General features: G+C 46.5%; 1 protein-coding gene across 2 annotated transcripts in view; it reads right to left on the bottom strand.

Moving 5' to 3' along the window:
• The window catches only part of AQR (aquarius intron-binding spliceosomal factor), a 273,023-nt gene that overhangs the window by 195,453 nt on the left and 56,457 nt on the right, over positions 1–21,113 (bottom strand). For both annotated transcript variants that reach the window (XM_078659545.1, XM_078659546.1), the window contains exons 10-15: positions 10,896–10,960; positions 10,676–10,792; positions 9,620–9,733; positions 6,828–6,931; positions 6,568–6,670; positions 100–220 (exon numbers count right to left, since the gene is read on the bottom strand). In XM_078659545.1, coding sequence (XP_078515671.1) covers positions 100–220; positions 6,568–6,670; positions 6,828–6,931; positions 9,620–9,733; positions 10,676–10,792; positions 10,896–10,960 — 624 coding nt within the window. The remainder of the gene's footprint in view (positions 1–99; positions 221–6,567; positions 6,671–6,827; positions 6,932–9,619; positions 9,734–10,675; positions 10,793–10,895; positions 10,961–21,113) is intronic.

The following is a 21,113-nucleotide window of genomic DNA, read 5'->3' as shown; positions in this document are numbered from 1 at the left end:
TTGCAATATCTTTTATTTACAGTGCTTAGAAACCACTGAATTGTGGTATGAAGCAGGTGTAAATGCCGTATAGGTCCCCTATGTCCAACACTCACTCACCTTCTCCAGAGTAGTACTCAGTTGGCACAATATTTTCATCCCATATTATCTTTTCTGTTGGATAAAGTGGCATTTGGTTCAACTGCTGGATTTGAGAAATGCGACGTTCATGACGGGAGACCTATGGATAGAAGGTTACAAAGAGCAACGAGAGAGGAAGGCATATTTTAGAACTGAAATCATTTTGCAGTATATTATTTTTAAATTTCCATAGCACCAAAGATAACTGTTTTGCATGATGATCCCTCAATGTAATTGATCGCAAAAAAACTGCCATTGGCTATACATTATCACCATTATAGCCTCAGATATTGTTGAGGGGCAACTTTCAGTCAGTCACACAGAATTTAAAAAGGCTCTTAATTTAGAACACAGACTTGAAATCAAAGTAAAAATTCCGAACAAGATAGACTGGTGCAATTCCTTTATTTCATTCTAAGTAGGCAACTATATCTGTATATATATATTTCTCTATACAGGAATATTTGGACTACTTTGCCAGGATCTCAGCTGCAATGGCTTGAGTCCACTCAGCTGTCCTATTTGCACGGACAGCTAGAGATAGACCACTAAAAGGAAGGTTTAGCCATGCACATATAGCCATTCTGCCAAGTTGTATTTTACCTCATCCATATTAATTTTGACTTGGGAAGTTCTGAAGAAAGCCAAGAGCTCATGATCACTGCCCAACAAGACATAACTGAGCATAAAGCTCCGTATTGAGTACTTAAATCCTCTATTTACCGGTTAACAAAAGTATTATTTTTCCCTTAGGTTACATACCAATTGTACACTGACATATTGTGTTATCTACTCTGTCATACTGTACAGGAGATTATAACCTCTTACAGTAACCATCGACAGTACAGTTCCACAATCCTTCAAGAATCAAGTACCCATATTGAAACATCAGATCATCCAATGAGTGCATTAGTATTGATGGCTCTGGCACGAACCAGCAGTGGTAACTTAAGTACATAACACAAAATACTGCAAGTTTCACAAACAGAAATATATGAAAATAATTTTACTCCACTCTATAATTGGCGGCTGTTGCCCAATACTTCTGCTGATCAATACTTGTTGCATTTTCAATCATTTCTTAAACTCCTAGTATACTGTTCTAATAGAGTTAAACACCCGCTTTTAACCGGATACCTCACTGTGCAGGGACACTGTTTATATACAGTGCCTTACAGTGGTTTATAGGTTAGCATAGTTAAGAGAATCATACCAATCAGTACTGGATCAGGTTAAATGTTAAATGTTAAATGTCGTATACTTGTAAAGCGCACAGCTGCCCCAGCAAAGGGGCGTCCCGGCGCTGTATACCACTGGGGAACCCGTCCTGGCTTTCCCTGTGGGATGGTCCCTACTGGGAATCCCCAAGGTGGAGCCAGGCATCCACGGCGTTGATGGGGCCGTTGTGGAGATTAGGCAAGCTAATGCCCAGAGTTGCCGAGTGGGACCCCAGGTTAGAGTAGGCACCGAGGCGAGAATTGTCGAGTCCGCTGACCCTGGTCCACGACCCTGCCGCGTCGGGAATTGAACCCTGGTCCCAGGCCGACTTCTGCTCCCGGGTCTGCCGCCTCTAACCAGTGAGCCACACCACTCCACCAAGACCTATGAGGACGTACGAAAAAACTAGACGTGCAGCTTCAGCAGAACACTATTATATATTCAGCAACATCTCTTGCACTGTTCACTAAAAGATGGTGTTCCCAAATTGCTGCTACTTTCTGAGCTGGACTAAAGAGTACACAATTATATGCAATATTAGAGGCAGGCAAATGGATGCTAATGGCAGATACGTGTTTGTGAGCAGGCACCTTGACGGGAGACGCCTGCTACGTGGACTGTATACATTCCCAACATAGAGCAGGCAACCTTCTGGCATGCGCTTTCGGGTGTGCTGGCTCATTGGAGTACCCTCCCCTGGCCCATGTGGGGAGAATTTCAATGCAGTCCTTGACACCAAACTAGACTGATGCTTCCCGCCATTCCTGCGCATAGCTGCCTCCTCTAACGCCCAGGCTTTGGGAGAATGGCTGCACTTGACTGATATATGGAGGGCATTGAATCCCGATGTGCGGGTATACTCTTTTTTTTTTTTTAACACTGCATTAGCTCCATGTCCGCATCGACCGCTTTGTGGGTTCGGCGGCCTTACTTCCCAGCCGTCATCATATAGATTACATGGGTCAGACAAACTCCTCCAACTGGCGCGGGAGGGCACAGGGCAGGTCACACACATATGGTGCCTCCAGCCAGAAGCGCCTGAAGATCCACCCTTTCTGGTGTCACTGGGCAATCCCAGCCACACTTTCAATTGGACGTGGAAATAACGCACCTTGAAAGACCCCCTCCTTCCGCTGGAGTTGGACCAAGTGGCGGATTCAGAGCGCAAGCGGTGGGTGGATGAGGCGCGCCTCAGCCTGGGACCATGCAGAGTTACTGGAACTACTGCGCTGCCTAAACTACGCTGCTCACTCCGCCCGGATGCACGCCGCAGCGGACCTGCATGGCTGATCCGCCAGAAGCAGACAAGGCGCCCGATTCTTTCCTTGCGCTCAATGTCGGGCCAGCTGTTGAGCATTCAGCAGGAGACACATCGGGAACTGTTCAGACATTACAAGGCGCTATACCAGTTTGTTGTCAGGGCGGAGCCGACCACATTGGAGTCCTTCTTCTCTACTCTCTCCCTGCCCATCATTACGCCGTCGCAGCAGACAGAGCTCACAGAACCAACAAGCTTTCCGAGGTCCAAACAGCCATTGATTGGGGCGCTGGTCACAGGGAAGGCACCTGGCCCAAATGGCCTACCAGCCGAGTACTACAAAGCATACACTACAGCGTTAGCCTCTCGCCTGTTAGCCCTTTATGAAGCGTCACAGGAGACATCTGTCTTTCAGAGCTCTCTCCGCGTGTCGCTGCTCCTGATCCTGAGCAGTTAGGTTCATACCGGCCGCTGGCACTCCTAAACACAGACTATAAAATACTGCCCAAGATACTGTCCGACCCTCAGGCTCCCTTGGTGCCCCTCCTGGAACACACCAATCAAAATGGATTTGTCCAGTTTCACAACACATCCCTTAACTTACGCCACTTCTTTCGGGGGCCAGGTATTCGGCCGAGCGCTGGCTGCGCTCGATGTGCCTGTGCTCGTTCTGGAGAAGGCGTTCAAAAAGTTTGAGTGGGAATTTTTATTCTTCACCCTCTCCCAATATGAGCTGGGAGCGCACTCTTAAATACTCTCCCCACCGCCAATGTTTGCATGGGCCCATTTGTGTCGGAGCCTGTGGCCATTGGCCATGGCACCAGCCAGGGATGCCCATTGTCACCGCTACTGTTCTAACTGGCTATAGAGCCGTTGGTTGCGGCACTCCGGGACAGTGGAGTGGACTGGGGGATAACCTTGGGTGATTGGACGCATGCGATTTCCCACTACGCCGACGACCTGCTTCTCTATATTAGGGACATAAGGGACCCCTGCAAAGATATAGCAAGGAGGCTCGCTGCCTTTGCGTCCCTATCTGGTCTGCAGGTGAATTGTGCGAACTTTTGCCTGTACTTATTTGATCCGTCAACAAGGACCCCATGCTGATTGTCAACAGTGTCAAATGTCAAAGGTTCTTATAGAGCGCATTTATCACCGCAAGGTCTTAAGGCGCTATGCAGCACGGAACAACCAGACTTCAAAAGGAACTAAAGATGCTTATTTAGGAAAGAGCCAAGTTTTTAATTTTTTTCGAAAGGACATATAAACAGTGATAAGCAATAAATGGGGCGGGAGTTTATTCCACAGATGAGGGGCAAGATAGGAAAAAGCCCGTTCTCCATTGCGCGAAGTACGCACACGAGGTTGAATCAAGAGGGATTGAGAGGAGGATCTTAGTAATATTTGGGGCCGATACCATGCTAATTTTGTTGCAAGGTAGATAGGGCCTGTGCCATAAAGTAGTTTATGAGTCAAGCTCAATACTTTGAAGTGATTTCTTTGGCGGACAGGTAGCCAGTTTTTAGATTTGGAGCAGAGGCTGACCTGGCAGGGAGATCTAAGATCAGTCTGGCTGCCGTGTTCTGCAGCACCTGCAACTTAGATAGAACATTCACATTTATTGAAGCAAACAGTACATTGCCATAATCCATACGGCTAATGACTAAGCCCTGCACCAGGGGCTTTCTGGATTTATAGGTAGCCATCTGAAGATTTTGCGTAACTTGCGCATAATCCCATAGCACATGCCTAATGTTTTATTAATGTGAGGCTTCATGGAAAGGTCACGGTCTAGAATGATTCCTAAATCACGAACGGCCTCTTTAGGAGAAGGGCAGGTCCCTAATTCTGAGGGACAGTGTGGGCGTACAATGGCAGCCATCTGTTATTAGGTACCTAGGGATCAGGATTTACCATCAGCCTGAGGAGCTGCTGGAGTTGAACCTCTTGCGGGCAATTTCTGCCATCAAATCGCAGATGCTCTTCTTGCAGATCCCGCCCCTAACAGTCATGGGTCGCATAGCCCTACTTAAAATTGTGGTGCTACCCCGGCTCTTGTACTCCTTCACTAACCTGTCAATATATATTCGATCCCCCATCTTTCCTTCCATCGAACGCACCATGCTGGAGTTTATCTGGCATAGCTCACGTTGCAGAGTTGCGCTATCCAAGTTGTACCTGCCGACTGGTCGGGGATCACGGCAACCAGTATGGAACACTAATATCTGGTGGTGCAACTGCAGTGGGTGGCCAGACGAGCCAGCGGGCTGAATCTAGGGGACATTGCCATGGACTTACCGCTGTGGACACACTCGTCACTCCTCAGGCTGTTTCACCCTGGAAGGAGAGGTGTGACACCCACCCAGCTGATGCTGGAGGTGGCACACAGATGCTTTCTCCGGGTCCTGGGCCTTAGGGGCACTACAGACCTGTGCACTAGCATTGCTTTTGCAGGGCCACCACTGTGGCGGAACTCTCCACCTGGAGTGAGGTGGGGTTGCAGACGCTGGGAAACATTTATCGTGACTGCCAACTGGCACCCTTTGATGTCCTGGTGGACGAGGATGGCCTACCGCGAGGCCAGTTCCTCCTTCATACCTCACTGATCACGGTGCTGCATGCGATGTGGGGAGACATTATCACAGGAGCCCACCATACACCTTACTGTACAGGACGTACATGTGATGGGTACAGAGAGGCACCCCTCGAAATGGTTTGCCAACTCGTTGCGCACACACACAGCACACCCGCTAAATCTCCACTGGGACGCGGACCTCCTCCGACTCTGCACAGACTGTGAATGGGGAGCAATATTGGAGGGACCCATGTTGATTTCCAAAAACGCCAGGTTCCGACTCACACAATACTATATACTATATAATACATAGGGCATACCCGACGCTGGCCAAAAGTATTTTGGGCACACCGAGACCTGCTGTCCTAGAGGCCAACTGGTGGATGCAATTCTTCTCCACATGCTGTGGAGCTGTACCGGACTTGGTACTTACTGGCAGTCTGTGGTCACTCATCTGGCCGACTACAACGGGCGAGCGGTGGACTGCACCATGGAGGTGTAACTACTGGGCCTGTACTGCAGGTTCAAGAGGCAGAAGGTGACATCTAGATTCATCAACTTGGAATTAATCACAGCCAAGCGTTTGATCACCAGGCGCTGGAAGCCACCGTACCCCCTACCTGTGGCTGCATGGCTCCACTAGTTTACGAACTGGGTGCAGGCAGAACGTATTGCCTTCCATTGCGACGACACCCTGGGACTTTGTAAGCTGCCGATGGCAGCTACATGGGATACAGTCCTCCAAGAGCTTCGCTGCATATGGCAATCGGACAACGAACCCCAGACACCGACTGCAGGTCCGGAAATGGCACCTGTGGAGACTCGCAGTGAACCGTAGCGGGGACATGGCAAGTGGGCAGGCAGATTGCCCTCCATCTTCACACCCCTTACATGCCTTAACATGTGACCAGGCAATACATCATTCGTTGGGGCGGGTAGATGCTGCCATTAAACACATTATGCGTGGCACAGTAGCCTAGGGGAGCGACAGAGACCTGAATCGTGCAAGTTTATCGGTTCATACCCTGACTCCACCTTTTCCCCCTCTCCAGCCCCCACCCCTGACATGCCTTACGCAGACACTGGAGCCACTGACATTAGATGTAGAAACTGCTTCTACATACCACATGTCATCCTATTGCATGGGCTTTTGTAGCGCATATTCGGGAAAATGCCAACATCTGTAATGTACAATGCTGCTTTAACAGTTATACGCTGTACTATCCGAATCTCAAAGCTTAGTTATGACTGAAATAAGTGCATGTAGGACACCCGTTATTAAACTAGAAAATCAATAAAGAAATGTAAACAACAAATACAATTAGAACCAGGTAGGGATTCTAAAGAACTAATCAGAAATACATGTAGGACTTTAAAAAAAGATGCTTCGCCTTACCAGAAGCTCTAGAAGAAACTCCTTCTCATAGCTGGTGTCTTCTCCCTCAGGCAAGGCAGGGAGGAGACAGAGATATGAAGCCACCTGATGTAATGTGTTGGGGCTGTAGCAAGGAAGAATCAAAACGTTTTAATATCACCCTTATGCAAAATATTGTTCAATAAAAGAAGAGAGATAGGTTAAACACATCAAGTAGCAGAGGGAGTGGGATGAGGGATAAGATATAGAGTATGGGTGAAAAGGTACATAAAGAAAGTTACCTGAGGGGGCCAAAACATTTAATTAGTGCTTCCCGCGTGTCCACTGCAGCCACATTGGAAAGTGAAAAATTGTACAGCTCTGGAAAGTGAGCAAAAGCTGCCCTCTGCAAAGATACAAACGTTTAATGATAAACATGGAGGAAGCAAAAACAGACCTTGCACAATGCTGTGATGTCAATAATTTGTGTAATCAAATGAAATCTCTAAAAGGCACATCGCTTTTATGCTGACAATCTAGAGGAATTAAAAAGTTACTAACCTTTGCCAATAAAATTGAAATTGAAGCATTAGACAATCCTGGATTCATATGCTGTGCATCGCTCTGTAACCTATAGGGTTGGACCAGTTGAGACAAGAGATGTACATACAGCACCAAAGAGGATAATTGCCTTTTAGGGACTTGCCATAGTCCAGTCTTTTTATGGATCACATGGAGCGATCCTGTTGATTTAACTGACTTTTAAAGGGGGATGGGATTTTTATTTCAAATGAATCATGTCACTATTTGTTCAAGCAGCAAAGGAGAGGCTAGATCATGAACAATTTGTGTATTGCCCAGCATCATACACCATTACTAAGTCCAACTATATATATATATATAAATATAACGTATTGAATATCAGTGAACCAAAGCCACTGTGTTGTGCGCTGTTCTAATAAATGGAATCACAAAAACTGTAAATGAAATATACTTATTTCTGCTGAGGTGTGAAAGAAACAGGGTCTCTGACAAAACCTCTTGTTTTTTTCTTATCTTCCATACTGCACAGTAGTTTTCTGCTGCCTGTACTGCAAATTAAAAAATAAGATGGTCTTGCATGCAGAATCTGAAGATGGTGGCCAAACTGTGGGCATTGTGGGTTTACAACCAATGTCATCATAGCTCATAAACTCTCCTACTATCGTTGGCATGCACAAAATAAATGTGTTTTTTTTCAATGTGTATTTCTGTTCCTAACCACTGCATGGAAGAGTAGCGTGCACTATGGCAGTCAAGAACAGGATGACTCTGAAAAACAATATTCTCTACTAGTTCACTCTGTAGAGAAAAACACCCGAGTGGATTCCCATCACAAACATAAATGTCCTTTAGCTCTTTGACTTTGCCACAGCAGACAACCGAACCTGTAGTAACAAGTGTGCAGAAAATGAAAATCAAGGAATCTTGTTTTTTTGCTACGTGCAGTATCGGCAGACACAGAATGCATGCTGAACATTGTCAAAATAATTGTGAGGCTATTTCTATATACATATTTTTTGTTGAGCATGAGAACTGGTGAGCAATACTGCTCAGCTATAAAATTCTTAACTGTATTTGAATTTATTTTCAAATTATTTTAAAGAAGCACATTTCAACAAAGTGCTATGAAACACTTTTTTTCTAATAGAAATGTTTTGTGAATAAAGGTTATCCTCAGCTATAAGCCACTTGCAAGCAAGCGTTAAGAAGATCCATACTATGCAAATTGACAGGTTATGCTTAGAGGTGGCTAACATTTAAGGGGCAAGCCAAGCCACAACTGAGCTAGTGACTTGGATTAGCCCTATAAGACAAACAAGGAGTGAGCCATTCCTTGTGTAATGTGCACAATTGAAGACAAGAATAAATATGACAGGACTCTATAACTTAAAATAGCTCATAATTTTGTTTACATTTGTGTTTCAATTGAATACATTAACACACTGAGTAAGAGTTGCTAAAATACATAACCTCTAAACAAATTTGAAAAGAATTAAGAAGAAATGCATGACATTTTACCATAAATGACCCTAGAAACACATTTTGGTGTGTGGTACATAAATGGTCCATAAAATTATTTATTTGGCGCAACACGAAAAAACATTTTACTCAAGTTTTTTGCTCTGAGCTAACATACTACTAGTTATGTCCAAACCTCCCAGGTAATAAACATGAAGTAGAGTGTATTAAAGGAGTTTGTCCAGGATCATATAATTTGTCTAGTGGGAAAATGAGCCTAGGTCTCACAGTCTGCAATTCAGACATACCAGTTACATTGCCTTGTCTCTAGTCTTACAAGAAACTACAATATTTTCTGCATTCCAAGATCAGAACGAGTACAATCCAGAAAATTACATTTGTTGCAAAATTGGATCTATGTTTTTCCATAATATAGAGTACAAGATAAATAAAGCTGAATATTGTAATTAAGCAAACTATTTTGAACAAAGCCGAACACCTCAACAGATATGAAACAATAGATTAACAAGACAATATGGTCTGTGAATTGACACGGATTTGGGATACACATTTCACTGTTTTGTGGATATATGAAACTGCATTTTTAATTGAAGGAGTAAAGCACACAAGATCGTATTTATGCTCATACAGTGTTTTACTAGCGCACTTCATTTAGCAGGAGGTTCATTTTTCCCTTTACAATACTCGGCGGGTGAGGGGAGGAAGGAGGCGATGCCCTGGCTCAGCTGTGGACCATCATTCAAACAGGATCTAGTGTCGGGCCACTTCTAGAAATTTCTTCCAAGGCAGGCTCGAGACTGACTTTGTGAGACTATTCATAGGTAGGCGTCCAACAAGAGCCCTTGTCCTCCATTTTCTGTGCAAGTTTAACCCCCCCCCCCCCCCCCCCACATTCTCCATATAAATAAAAATCAGAAAAGCACCACACGGTGCAAGTAACAGTAAATAAGATTGGGTAGAATCTGTCAGCAGTGCAAAAGGAGAGGTTTCTGTAATGTGTTGTTCCATTTACTGTTATATAGTTTCCCAAAGTCATCTTTTGCCGAGATACTCCCACACTGGGCGACCTTACCTGTAAGGACGTAATTCTGTCATAGTGTATGGTGGTCATCTCGTTCTCGGTCAGTGCGTTCCCAGTCTGGTCATTGATCTCAAAGCCTGCATAGAACTTTAGCATGTCCAAGAGCTAAAAATGAAAGAAAATTAATGAAATTAATTTTTGAGGGTATTCCCAGGTCTATCAAGATGCCTGCTGGAGTAAGGTAGGAATAATATTGCATTAGCACAGCACTCCATCTGTGCCGCCATTTTGAATTCTCATTCATGCAAAGAAATGCAAAAGGTAGTTGGCTACACTCTAATCAACAAAAGGAACCTCCGATGAAATCAAGTTAGCAACTGGATACTGTGTTAAAAACATCTTTCTGCTTTAGGCTTAAAGTGAGTGTCAGGGTATAGGTGCATGTATGAAGTAAAGGACTCTTCAATCATTAAGTGTGCTGCTGAGCCAATCTGCTGCACTTGACACTGCAGCCCGCTACAGTAGACTATCTAACTTGATGTAGACCGCTCTACAATCAAGACCACTCTACCATGCTATATGTTTGAAATTGGGGTTGCCTTGTCTATTACCAGAAAATCCTCAGTAAGAAAACCTCAAGGGTGTCATTTGGGGGTTTTAATGTATAGTTCAATTTGTAGTTCATCAAGGCTCATTACTTTCTCTGGCAGTAGTTCTAGTGTGAATTTAACCGCTGCATGCAATGATGTGTAATAGAAGGATTACTTCCCACTCTGATGAATTAAGACTGACAATTGAATTATATCTCAGAGTGCCTGAGTGTGTATTATTGCATGACCTGTGTCCTAAGGTATGTTCCAACACATTAGGATGTTGAAGGGCTTCTGCCATATTATTTATAGAGCTACATCTAACTCTTTCTCCCAATATGGTGCCTGTATTCTTCTATAGTTTATCTCACAAGCATACTTACAGTTGCTGTTGCTCTCCTAATAGTCACTTTCATATAATGCTTTCATTGCACAAATGACCATATTGGTAGTGATTGTGCTTGACCATTCACATTAACTTGAACTCAAGAAACAGTGTGATGCCCAGAGGACTAACCTGACAGAAGAGATGCCCTTCCTTCTCCCTCTTGGCAAGACTTGCCAAATATCCATGAACCACCAGGTGGGAATCGTCCAAGACAGTGTTGAACCATCGCCGTGTGGGAAGTAGTGCCTACAGTTGTCAAAAAGATCAGGTGGTCAGAGGCAGAACAATCAATGGCAACAGGAAACGTTACATGATTAAATATTAGAAACGTTTTCTGGGTGAGCCCTACCTCCAAATCGATCACTAGTTCTATGAAGCGCTCACAGTAATGTACACTGTCCATCGACACTTGGCCTAAAAGATGAAAGGAGGGAGGATTACTTTTCATTCACATTTAGATAAGAAGATAGTCCAGCCAACTGAACTTTCTACACCAACATCATTGACTCTACTTTGCCGCCGCAGAACTGATCTTGTTCTTTCATATCTGCATTATACCTGTGAGACAATGGAAGGTCTTTTTCTTTTGTTTTCTTCTTTCTTAAGATGATCTTTTTCAAAATTGCAAAACAAGACATGTAAAGATTTTTGATACATGCAAATTATTAGTACACATTAAACCGAGCTATTCTAGTGAACCACGTGCTACTGCATCTCCCACAAGATTGAAGCAATGTCTTCAAGTTTGGCTGGACCAATAATCATAATGTAGCCTGATTGCAAAAATATTATCACTGTTCTGAAGGGTGCTTTTCACAAATAGGCTCAAACTTATAGTACTTCTTTAAGTAAAGGATCAAAAGTATAGGAAATAAAGTAGAGAGAAGGGTAAGAAGAAAAAAATTGTATATGCATAGCCCTGACTAACATTAAGATGTCTGAAATCTTTAACCCTGAAGATTCTGATTAGAACTTGGTGCTACTATCCACAAACCCTGTGGCAGACATTTTAACTTTTCTTTCTCGACCAACGTTCTTGTTAGCTATCCTATCGAGACTTCTGATTGCATCTCTCATGTCTTCAGAAGGTCGCGGAGGAGGAATGCCTTGCTTTAAGTCAGGTTGTGCAAGGAGGTTTCACGCTTTCACATTGCCCCTTCTCCAAATGGATCAAAGTGTCTTTCGCTGCTTGAAAAAAATCTCTCCTGTCCTTGATACCTTTGATTTTTGATGATGCAGCATATTGAGCAGGGGAGCCTCAACATATGACGTTCCCAAATATCCTGTAGCACATTTTTACCTCTTTCTCATGACTACATTGAAAAGCTTTAAGAGGTCCAAGTAGTCATTATGCAGCAGGGGGGCACATCAATGCCAAAGAAAGCCGCAGGCCTACTCTTTGCTCCCATACTCACTTCTGTGCCACACTGGGAAACATGATGTATGCACTCGGCACATGAGGTCCCGGGGATTTGCTGTTTGTAGCGCACTGCAAGTATAAATGCTTGAAGTTTTCAAAGAAGCTGGTCGGTTGTGGTTGGTGGATCATTTTTAGTAGAGATTTTATGTTTTGCAATGAGATTGGTCTTGAGGTCTGTTCTGAATCTCAGATGGGAGTGGGCAGTTCGGATGTTGATGGGGATATTATTTCAGATACTGGAAGCACACAGAGGAGAAAGGTTTTTTCTGTTTATCTCATTTTAGTAATTGTTTGCAATCAGTCTACCGGTACTATGATTTAAGGTGTGCCAATGTTCACCTGAGAGAGAAGTTCTCCGCCAGTTAAGGATGGTCACCAGTTCTGATGCAGGTAATCTTGAAAATTATGCAGGCTTGGAAGGGGAGCCAGTATAGCTCCATCGTGGTTGGAGTGATATGCCTAAATTTCTTTAGGCCTTTGAGGAAAGCTGCTGTGACATGTAGAATGTCTTTCATGGGAGACGGTATGGAGTCTGAGAGACCGCAGAGCAAGGCAAGGACTGCCTCCATCTAGGAGGGAAACAACTAAATCTTGGAGTAAGTGAGGACGTCTGTACCCAAGAGGTTTGATTTTCCTTTAAAAAGGAGGGAGAATTATTACCATGCTGTCTTGGTTTTCATAGCAAAGTGTTCTTCAAAGAGAGATCAGAGTCAAGGGAAAAACTAAGTGACTGCACTTGGTGTCTAATGAACTCTTCAAAGTTCACTTAGGAGACCTAGGCTTGAATTTGTGACTGCTACTATTTGCAAACAGGAGGAATTCTGTTTTGACCAGGGTGAGTTTCTGGTAGATGTAGCATATCCAGTACTGAATGAGGCGGGAAGGTTTTGAGTATCCTGATGATGTGAGAGCTGGAGTATTTTAAAGAGGGGTTGTGAGTTAGCATATTGCTGGGTCTGGAAGCTGCCTTTAAGTTGGGTTACAGTCGGTTCAGTGTAGAGGCTAACGATGATGGGAAACAGGCAGGCTTGGACTGGCCTATAGAGGATCAGTCAGTGCCTGATCGGCTGGTAAGCCAATCGGTGTGTAGATTGGTTTATTGAGCAGTTGTGGGCCAGTTGTATGATCAGTTGAGTCGGTTTTTATTGTTAATTTCTGTGATATTACCACTTTTTTCACTATCTGCTTCACTAATGGAGGGCCACTTTTATTAAATTATAACAGTTTTTTTGTCCACGTCCTACACTGGGAACAGGATAGAGCCCTTCAGAACGTTACTCCAGAGCCTCTCTCACATCTTATCCCTAGTTCTAGAGCCACTACTCGAGTAGGCTCACTTATTTTGATTCATGAATTTCAACTCCTAGTAAAGGGTTGATTGAATCTCCCAATGTCTACTCTTGTGTACCACTTATTTAAGGTGCAGACTTTGCATCATGAGAGATTTTGCAATCATTTTCTATCCCTTTAGCAGAAAAGGCCTTTGTATAACCATTATATGGTTAAATCTCTTGCCATCCACAAAACAATCCTTGGGTTCTACCTGCTCAGTTGCCATGCTTGAAATACCTTGTTCAATCAATCAGAGGTTATAGAACGGGCTACTCACCCGTGAGGGTTTCAAGGCACAGGGGTGGGGAGCAGCTCCTGGTCAGTTGAAGAGCCAGGTCTTGAGGTCCTTCCTGAACGTGTGGAGGGTTGGGGAGCGTCTGATGTTGACCGGGAGCTCGTTCCAGGTTTTGGCTGCGATGTAGGAGAAAGCTCTCCCACCCGTTCTGCTTCTGCAAATGCGGGGGGCCTCTGCCGGCGGAGGGAGCGGAGGTTCCTCTGGGTACATGGAAACATACTCGGTCGTTGAGGTATTTGGGTCCGATGTTGTTGAAGGATTTGTAGACGTGGTTGAGGAGTTTGAAGGTAACCCTCTTCTCGACGGGGAGCCAGTGGAGGCTTCGTAGGTGTTGAGTCATATGTTCGTGGTGCGGTGTCCCTAGGACAAGCATGGCTGTGGCATTCTGGATTGTTTGCAGCTTGCTTAGAAGAGGTTTGTTGATTCCGGTGTAGAGGGCATTGCCGTAGTCAAGTCTGCTGGTAATGAGCGCGTGGGTGACGGTCTTTCTGCAGTCTGGGGGATCCATTTGCAGGTCTTACGGAGGATGCAGAGGCAGTTGAAACTGGTGGGGGCGACAGCCTTGACCTGGCGGTTCATGGAGAGGGAGGAGTCGAGGATTATGCTGAGGTTCCGAGTGTGGTCAGTCGGGGTGGGTGGGCTCCCGAAAGCAGAGGGCCACCAGGTGTTGTCCCATGCAGAGATGCAAGGTCCGAGGATGAGGACCTCGGTCTTCTCGGAGTTGAGCTTTAGGCAGCTGTCCTTCATCCAGGCTGCTATGTTTCTCATTCCTTCCTGGAAGCTGATTCTGGTGATTTCTGGGTTCTTGGTGAGGGAGAGGATGAGTTGGGTGTCGTCGGCGTAGGATACGATGCTGAGCCTTGCTGTCCGACGATGGCAGCGATGGGGGCCATGTAGATGTTGAAGATCCTTGGGGTATTTTGCAGATGATGTCCGTGGGGTCGGAGAGGAAGGGGGGGGGGATTCTGATCCTCCGGGTTCTGCCGGAGAGGAAGGATTGGATCCAGTCGAGGGTGGATCCCTGTATTCCTGCACTGCGAAGTCTGGTGGCTAGTGTGCAATGTGAAACGGTGTCGAAGGCTGCGGAGAGGTCCAGGAGGATGAGGGCTGCAGTGTGCCCCTGGTCTAGCAGCATGCAGATGTCTGTGGCTGCGAGGAGGGCAGTTTCTGTGCTGTGGTTGCTGCGGAAGCCAGACTGGCAAGCGTCTAGGATACAGTTTTCTTCGATGAAGGCGGTAAGCTGGGCATTCACATTCGGTGACTTTGGCTGCGGGGGGGAAGAGAGAGATGGGCCGGTAGTTCTTCAGGTCAGTTGGGTTGGCTGCTGGTTTCTTGAGGAGGGGTTTCACCTCTGCGCGTTTCCAGTTGTCTGGGCAGCTGACGGATATGAGGGAGGAGTTGATTGTACGTCCTAGTTCGGGTGTGATGACAGTGTGGAAGATGTGGGGGGGGGCAGGGGTCCTCAGAGGCTCCTGAGTGTGTCTTCTTCATGGTTGAGGAAATGAGCTCGACGGACGTGGGGGCCTAGGAGGTGATGGTCGGCTTTTCAGCAAGGGTGGGGGGAGTGGTGCTGTCTTCTGCAGGCTCGTCGAAGTTGTCATAAAGGGCCTTGATCTTCAGGTGGAAGTAGGAGCTGAGTTTGTCGCAGAGTTCCTGGGAGAGTGCGATGTCAGTGGCTTCGCAGGTGGGTTTTGCGAACTGATGAATGACGTTGAACAGTTCCTTGGCGTTGGATGTGTTGGTCTTGACTTTGTCTCTGATGAAGGTTCTTTTGGTGTCCCTTATACGCTGGTGGTAGTCCTTCATAGCGCTCTGGTGGTTGTTCCGTGCTTCCGTGGTCTTCTGGTTCCGCCACATTTTCTCCAGACGTCTGCAGGCGCTTCTGGCTTCTTGGAGTTCGGTGGTGAACCAGGCGGCATTCAGCAGGCATTGTTTGGTGGTGAGTCGGAGAGGTGCCAGCTTGTAAGCGCAGCAGGAGATCCAGCGGTAGAATTCCCTGCCTGCAGAGTTGGCGTTGGTTGTGACCTTTGGGGGGTTTTGGAGGAGGGAGGTGTTCAGGAGTTCCTCGGTGACCTTAATCCAGTTCCGTCGAGGCGGGGAGGGCTTGGGTGCGGTGGTGGTGTTGAAAGTGAAATTGATGCAGTGGTGGTCCATCCAGAGGGGCTGGGTGTTGTGGCTGAAACGAATGTTTGATCCTCTTGCGAAGATTGGGTCGAGGGTGTGACCTGCTCTGTGGGTGGGAGTGTTGATGAGCTGTTTCAGTCCTAGGTTGGCGAGGTTCTCGAGGAGTGTGGTGGAGTCGGGGTCCTGGCTGTTCTCGAGGTGGAAGTTCAGGTCCCCGAGCAGGATGTAGTCCGTGGAGGTGATGGCGTGGGGTGCGGCGAGCTCGGCGATGGTGGTTGCGGGCTGGGCACGGGGCCAGGCGGTCTGTAGATGAGGGTGCTGCGTAGCGTGGTCCTTGGGCTTGTCTGGATCTGGAAATGGAGGTGTTCCGTGTTGGTGTGGGTCGCTAGTGCTGGATGTGGAGAGTCGGAGGTGGGTCTTGTGTACGATAGCGAGTCCTCCTCCTGGGCGGTGTGGGCAGTCGTTTCTCTGGATCTTGTAGCAGTCAGGGATTGCTGTGGCGATGTCGGGGCCGGAGGTGGCGTTGGTCCAGGTTTCCATGAAGAATGCGACGTCGGACGAGAGGGTGTCGATCAGGTCCCAGATCTCTACCACGTGTCGGTGTATGGAGCGCCGTTGACGCGGTTGCTGCGCGACCGTGCATCGGTCGCCATTTAGTAGGGGAGGGGGCGGGAGCAGAGGAGTGGGAGGCGGGAGCAGAGGAGTGGGAGGCGGGAGCAGGCTGAGCGGGAGGAGGGGCAGCAACGGTGGGAAAGTAGGCAGAACGGACGAGGGAGATCCGCAAAATACAGTGAGAGTCCACTAATACAGTAAAATACTATAAAAGACAATATATCAGGTAATACCATATAACAGGCAATACAATAGCAGGCAACAGTCAGGCACAATTTAGGACTAGCAGGGGAAAAACGGCAATACCTTGGTACCGCAGCAGCCTCGAAACCTGGGGAGAGAGGCTCAAACTCGGCGATCCGGCTGAGGAGTGGCGCTGCTGGGGAGGGTGCTACCTGACCAGAGGTCAAGCAATATCTACAGCATCTGAAAAAAACTGTTTCTGCTCCACATCCATTTTTTTTAAAACTCTTTATTTGAGACTGCACGGTTAACCACATTATACATTCAGTCAGTTCCAACAATGTACAGTCTTTTGTTTTTTCTCCCACAATAAACTTCGGCAGACTTAAGTGGTATCCGTTTCACAATATTGCTTTTGCAATACACCGGGAGCACTTAAACAGGATCAGTATATACTAAAATAATCATCCCTAGAGTGGTCTGTCCCATGTACTATCGTGCATCACATCTGAGTTGTGTAACATTGATCTCATAGGACTTAAGTCTTAACCTTTCCCCAGCCCACCCCAACTCCCCCCACCCCGTCTCGCACGTCTCCTGGACTCTCCGCCTTTGGGACATTCTTTCTGGCATGAATAACAATCCCATCTGGAGTAGTGTATTCATACTCGCCTGGCTAACCTGCGCGCACTCTGGGGCAAGACTCTACCGTCATCTTTACATCCCCCCTCCCCTCCCCTTGTTCACAGTCATGAATTATCTGCCTGTGATGGCGTCAAGTCCATTTCCTCTAATTCCAGCAGCATTCGATCCCAGTCCTGCGCAATTGGATATTTCCGTTGCCCTTTCTCCTCCTCCTTACGCAGAACAGTACCTTCTGCCCTACCCCACCCCATCAGGTCGGAACGCCAGATCTCTATGTCCGGTGGCCTGGCAGATTTCCACCTCATAGTTAAAACTCTAAGTGCCAACAACAGTGCTAAATCCAGGAGCTTCAACTGAGCCTTATGGTTCTTGGGGCGTTTCCGGTGTCCTAACAGGCAATACACCGCCTCTTCTGGCACCCGCAGGGCCGTGACTGTATGTAATATATGGCAAACTGACCCCCAGTAGCTGCGAAGACGTGGGCATGCCCATATCATATGAAGAAGGCCGGCTTCGTCCGCCTGACACCGGGGACAGCAATGGGGAGAATCCAGGAACATCCTATGTAACCTTTGAGGGGTGAGATATGCCATATACAGTACCATGGTCTGTATAAATTTGAACTTAACATTCCTGGACACCTTCCTGGGGTGTTCAAGGATAATCTGCCAAGCCCCATCCGTCATAGCCTCCCCCGTGTCCAGTGTCCAGGTGTTTGAGTGCATCAAGAGATATGGCATTGTGTTCCCTAATCCCTGTGTAGAGCCACAGCACTAAGTGTCCCCCGGTCCCCATATAATAGAGGAGATGTACCAGTTCATGCTGTGTGGGTTTAACGCGTTGTGGGGCCCATGCGTGTCGTACATAGTGCCATACTGTGGCGTGCAGAATATAGAGTCGCGGGGGTGCCCCCGTGAGTTGTATAAAGGTGTTGTGATCTAACAGAGTGTCATCCCCAAAAAGGTCACCTACTGTATCTAGCCCCACCTCTATCCAAGGTTGTAATCTGCCTTATGTCAGTCGTCCCTGCGGCGTTGGAAGACCTAACAGGGGGATATTGTCTGCGTAAGGTTTGGCCTCCGACGCGTACGCCAGTGCTTTCCGCCAACACATCAGGGCGGTGTGTAGAAGGGGATGGCAATCCCGAGGGGTCCTGGCCCAGGGCAGTAGGAGGGAGTGCAGGTCACCGCGCGCTAAACGGTCAGCTGCGAAGTCAATTTCATGGAGGTTCCTACCCGCCGCCCATCGCGTCAACCACTGGAGCTGACTTGCGTAATAGTAACCCCATAGGTCCGGTACTCCAAGGCCTCCCTGTCTGGTACCCAGTTGTAATTTTCGGAGGCTTATCCTCCTCCGTCCGGAGCCCCAGATGAGAGTAATCAGGATCGTGTTTAGTGTATTAAAGATTTGTTGTGGGAGGAGAACCGGTAGATTTGCAAAGTAGTGTAGCATACGGGGAAGCAAGACCATCTTGGAGACAGCTATTCTACCCATGACAGACAGGGGCAAGGACGTCCAAAAGTTCACGCTGCAGCGGAGGCTGTTAATGGCCCTCCGGACATTGCCCTCGATCTGGTCCTCCGGTAATCTATAGATATTAATACCTAGATATTTGAATGTGGTCTGTGCTATTGGAATCTGGTACCCACCAAATTGCATATGGGAAGGGTGTTGTATCTCCCTGAAATAAAAACCTACAGATTAGGCTGGATTGACAGCTAGTCCAGACACGGTCTCGAAACGGTCAAAGATATTCACTATGGGTGAGTGGTCTCCGTCCAGGTCTCGGAAGTACAGTAAGATATTGTCAGCGTATATCGATATCAGGTTGTGCCCCCCCCCCCCCCAATGGAAATACCTACCCTATCCGCCCGAGCTCGGAGGGCTATCGCTAGAGGCTCCAGTGTCAGGACAAACAACAGGGGCGACAGTGGGCATCCCTGTCGGGTGCCTCTGTGAACGGAGTAACTGTCCGAGATATAACTGCCGGTATGTGCTCTGGCCGATGGATTCGTATACAATAGTCGTATCCATTTTATCAGTGACTCTGGGAAGCCCAATCGTCGCAGTACCTCGAACATGAACGTCCAGGGCAGGGAATCGAATGCCTGTCGGAGGTCTAACCCGACACAGCCAGCCCGGGGGAGATCCCGTGGTGTGGCGGGCAGGAGCGCATGAAGTCTCCGCGTATTTTGGGAAGAGCTCCTCCCCGGGAGGAAACCACACTGGTCCGGATGTATCTTCTGCTCCACATCCATAACGTACTCTGTTAGGGCAAGACCCTTCTATATACTGGATCTTTGCTATCACCTTTGAGGCCGCATGATATTGATGAACTCAAATTCATAGAGAACCAGAATATCAGATCATGTTACTAAACCGGAACTGCCTCTAGATGGTGTAAGAGTAACATGTTGCAAATGCAGGTTTCTTATAAATAGAAAACAGCAGCAACCACATACAGATGGGAATCAAAAAATATCTGGAGTGCAATAGGTCAGAAATGGAATTTGTCTTAACAGGGCTTTTATCCAAAATGCAGGAGGACACTTGCTAGAGGAGGATAAAACAAGAAACATATAGCAAACAAATCTGTGAAGAAATTGGTTTTCATCTATTTTGACTAAATTGAGGTTTCATCTAGTGCCAGATAAAGTATCATATACATTTAAACACAGGTAGCGTAAGAAGGCTTTGAACAGAACATGCCAAGGTTGTCATATCAATAATTTGATAATTTACTATTGATTTATGGCGGAAGGAACCATACAGTTTTAAATAGACCCAATCACGGATGAAAAAGAAATGTAATGCCTGATCTGACCCATTATTGTGATGGCTTTTCAAGAAGAGGGAATATTACACATGTCTTGTAGAATGCTGCTTTTACTATAACCATCTATATTTTAAGACCTCTCAATATCTTTTTATTGACAGCAACAAAGACTGGAGCTCTGTGATAGTTTAGTTGAGCTCACACAATGTTTCCTGATAAAAAAGGTCACTAACAGAAGCATTGTGGGATGTATCGGGTCTTGATAGCACAATAGCTTTGATAAAGCCCAACCGTTCTCAATCACTCATACATTCAATCACAGTTTGTTCCTTAGGTAAAAACTGTGAAAGATTGTCTGTCTGTGGGGGTCTTTAGGAATGTTGATACTGGGAGGCTAATGCTGGCTGTTGAATGATTAAATAGAGGAGACGTTAGCAGAAACACAACTCAAGACCAATCAAATTCACTCAGGAGATAGTTCAAAGCAACTAAAAGTGATTATGGCATTTTATCTGTCACTGGAAAGACCTCAAGATAGGATCTCCAAAACAGAACAATGATACCCTGGTTAAGTCCTTTACATTTCTGCACATTTATTTTTAATCACAAGGGGCGTTTGAAGTTTAGGACCTTGCAAATATTTTTTATACTTTACGAGTTTCACTAATCACAATCCGGGTGAAGTTATAAAATGAAATGGGACAGAGAACAGGTCTGGTGTTGTATGGGATCTTTCCGGCTTCTGTGCAAAGCTGCAAGTGTACTGTCTGGCAACTTACCATTATTTTTCAGCGGTGCATCAAACGTTTTGTTTCCCTCCCGCCAGAAGTTCCTCAGTGGAATTTACAGCAGCAGAGACAAACATACGCTGCAGCTGGGGCAGCTCTGGGCGACAATTAAGAAACACAATTCCCTGCAGCCTGTTGTCGTGTCCATTTTGGGGCGCAACATCTAGCAGCAGAGAATAGGACGGGGGAAACTGAAACTACACCTTGGGCGAGCATGGAAAACTCTGCACTTATTAAGAAGAGCAAATTTACTTGACTTCACAAGCATATGGATTCCATTCAGCCATCGAAGTGCCCAGCCTACATGACACATTGCAGAGGAATGCAATGCACTAGATTGGAAGTTATTAGTCACAAGGGAGATGCCATGAAATGGGGGCTAGGATTTATGC

This window comes from Lissotriton helveticus, chromosome 9 (assembly GCF_964261635.1).
Source record: "Lissotriton helveticus chromosome 9, aLisHel1.1, whole genome shotgun sequence".
Taxonomy (NCBI): domain Eukaryota; kingdom Metazoa; phylum Chordata; class Amphibia; order Caudata; family Salamandridae; genus Lissotriton; species Lissotriton helveticus.
The sequence above is the reverse complement of the archived record's forward strand: the minus strand, read 5'-3'. Positions and strand labels throughout refer to the sequence as shown.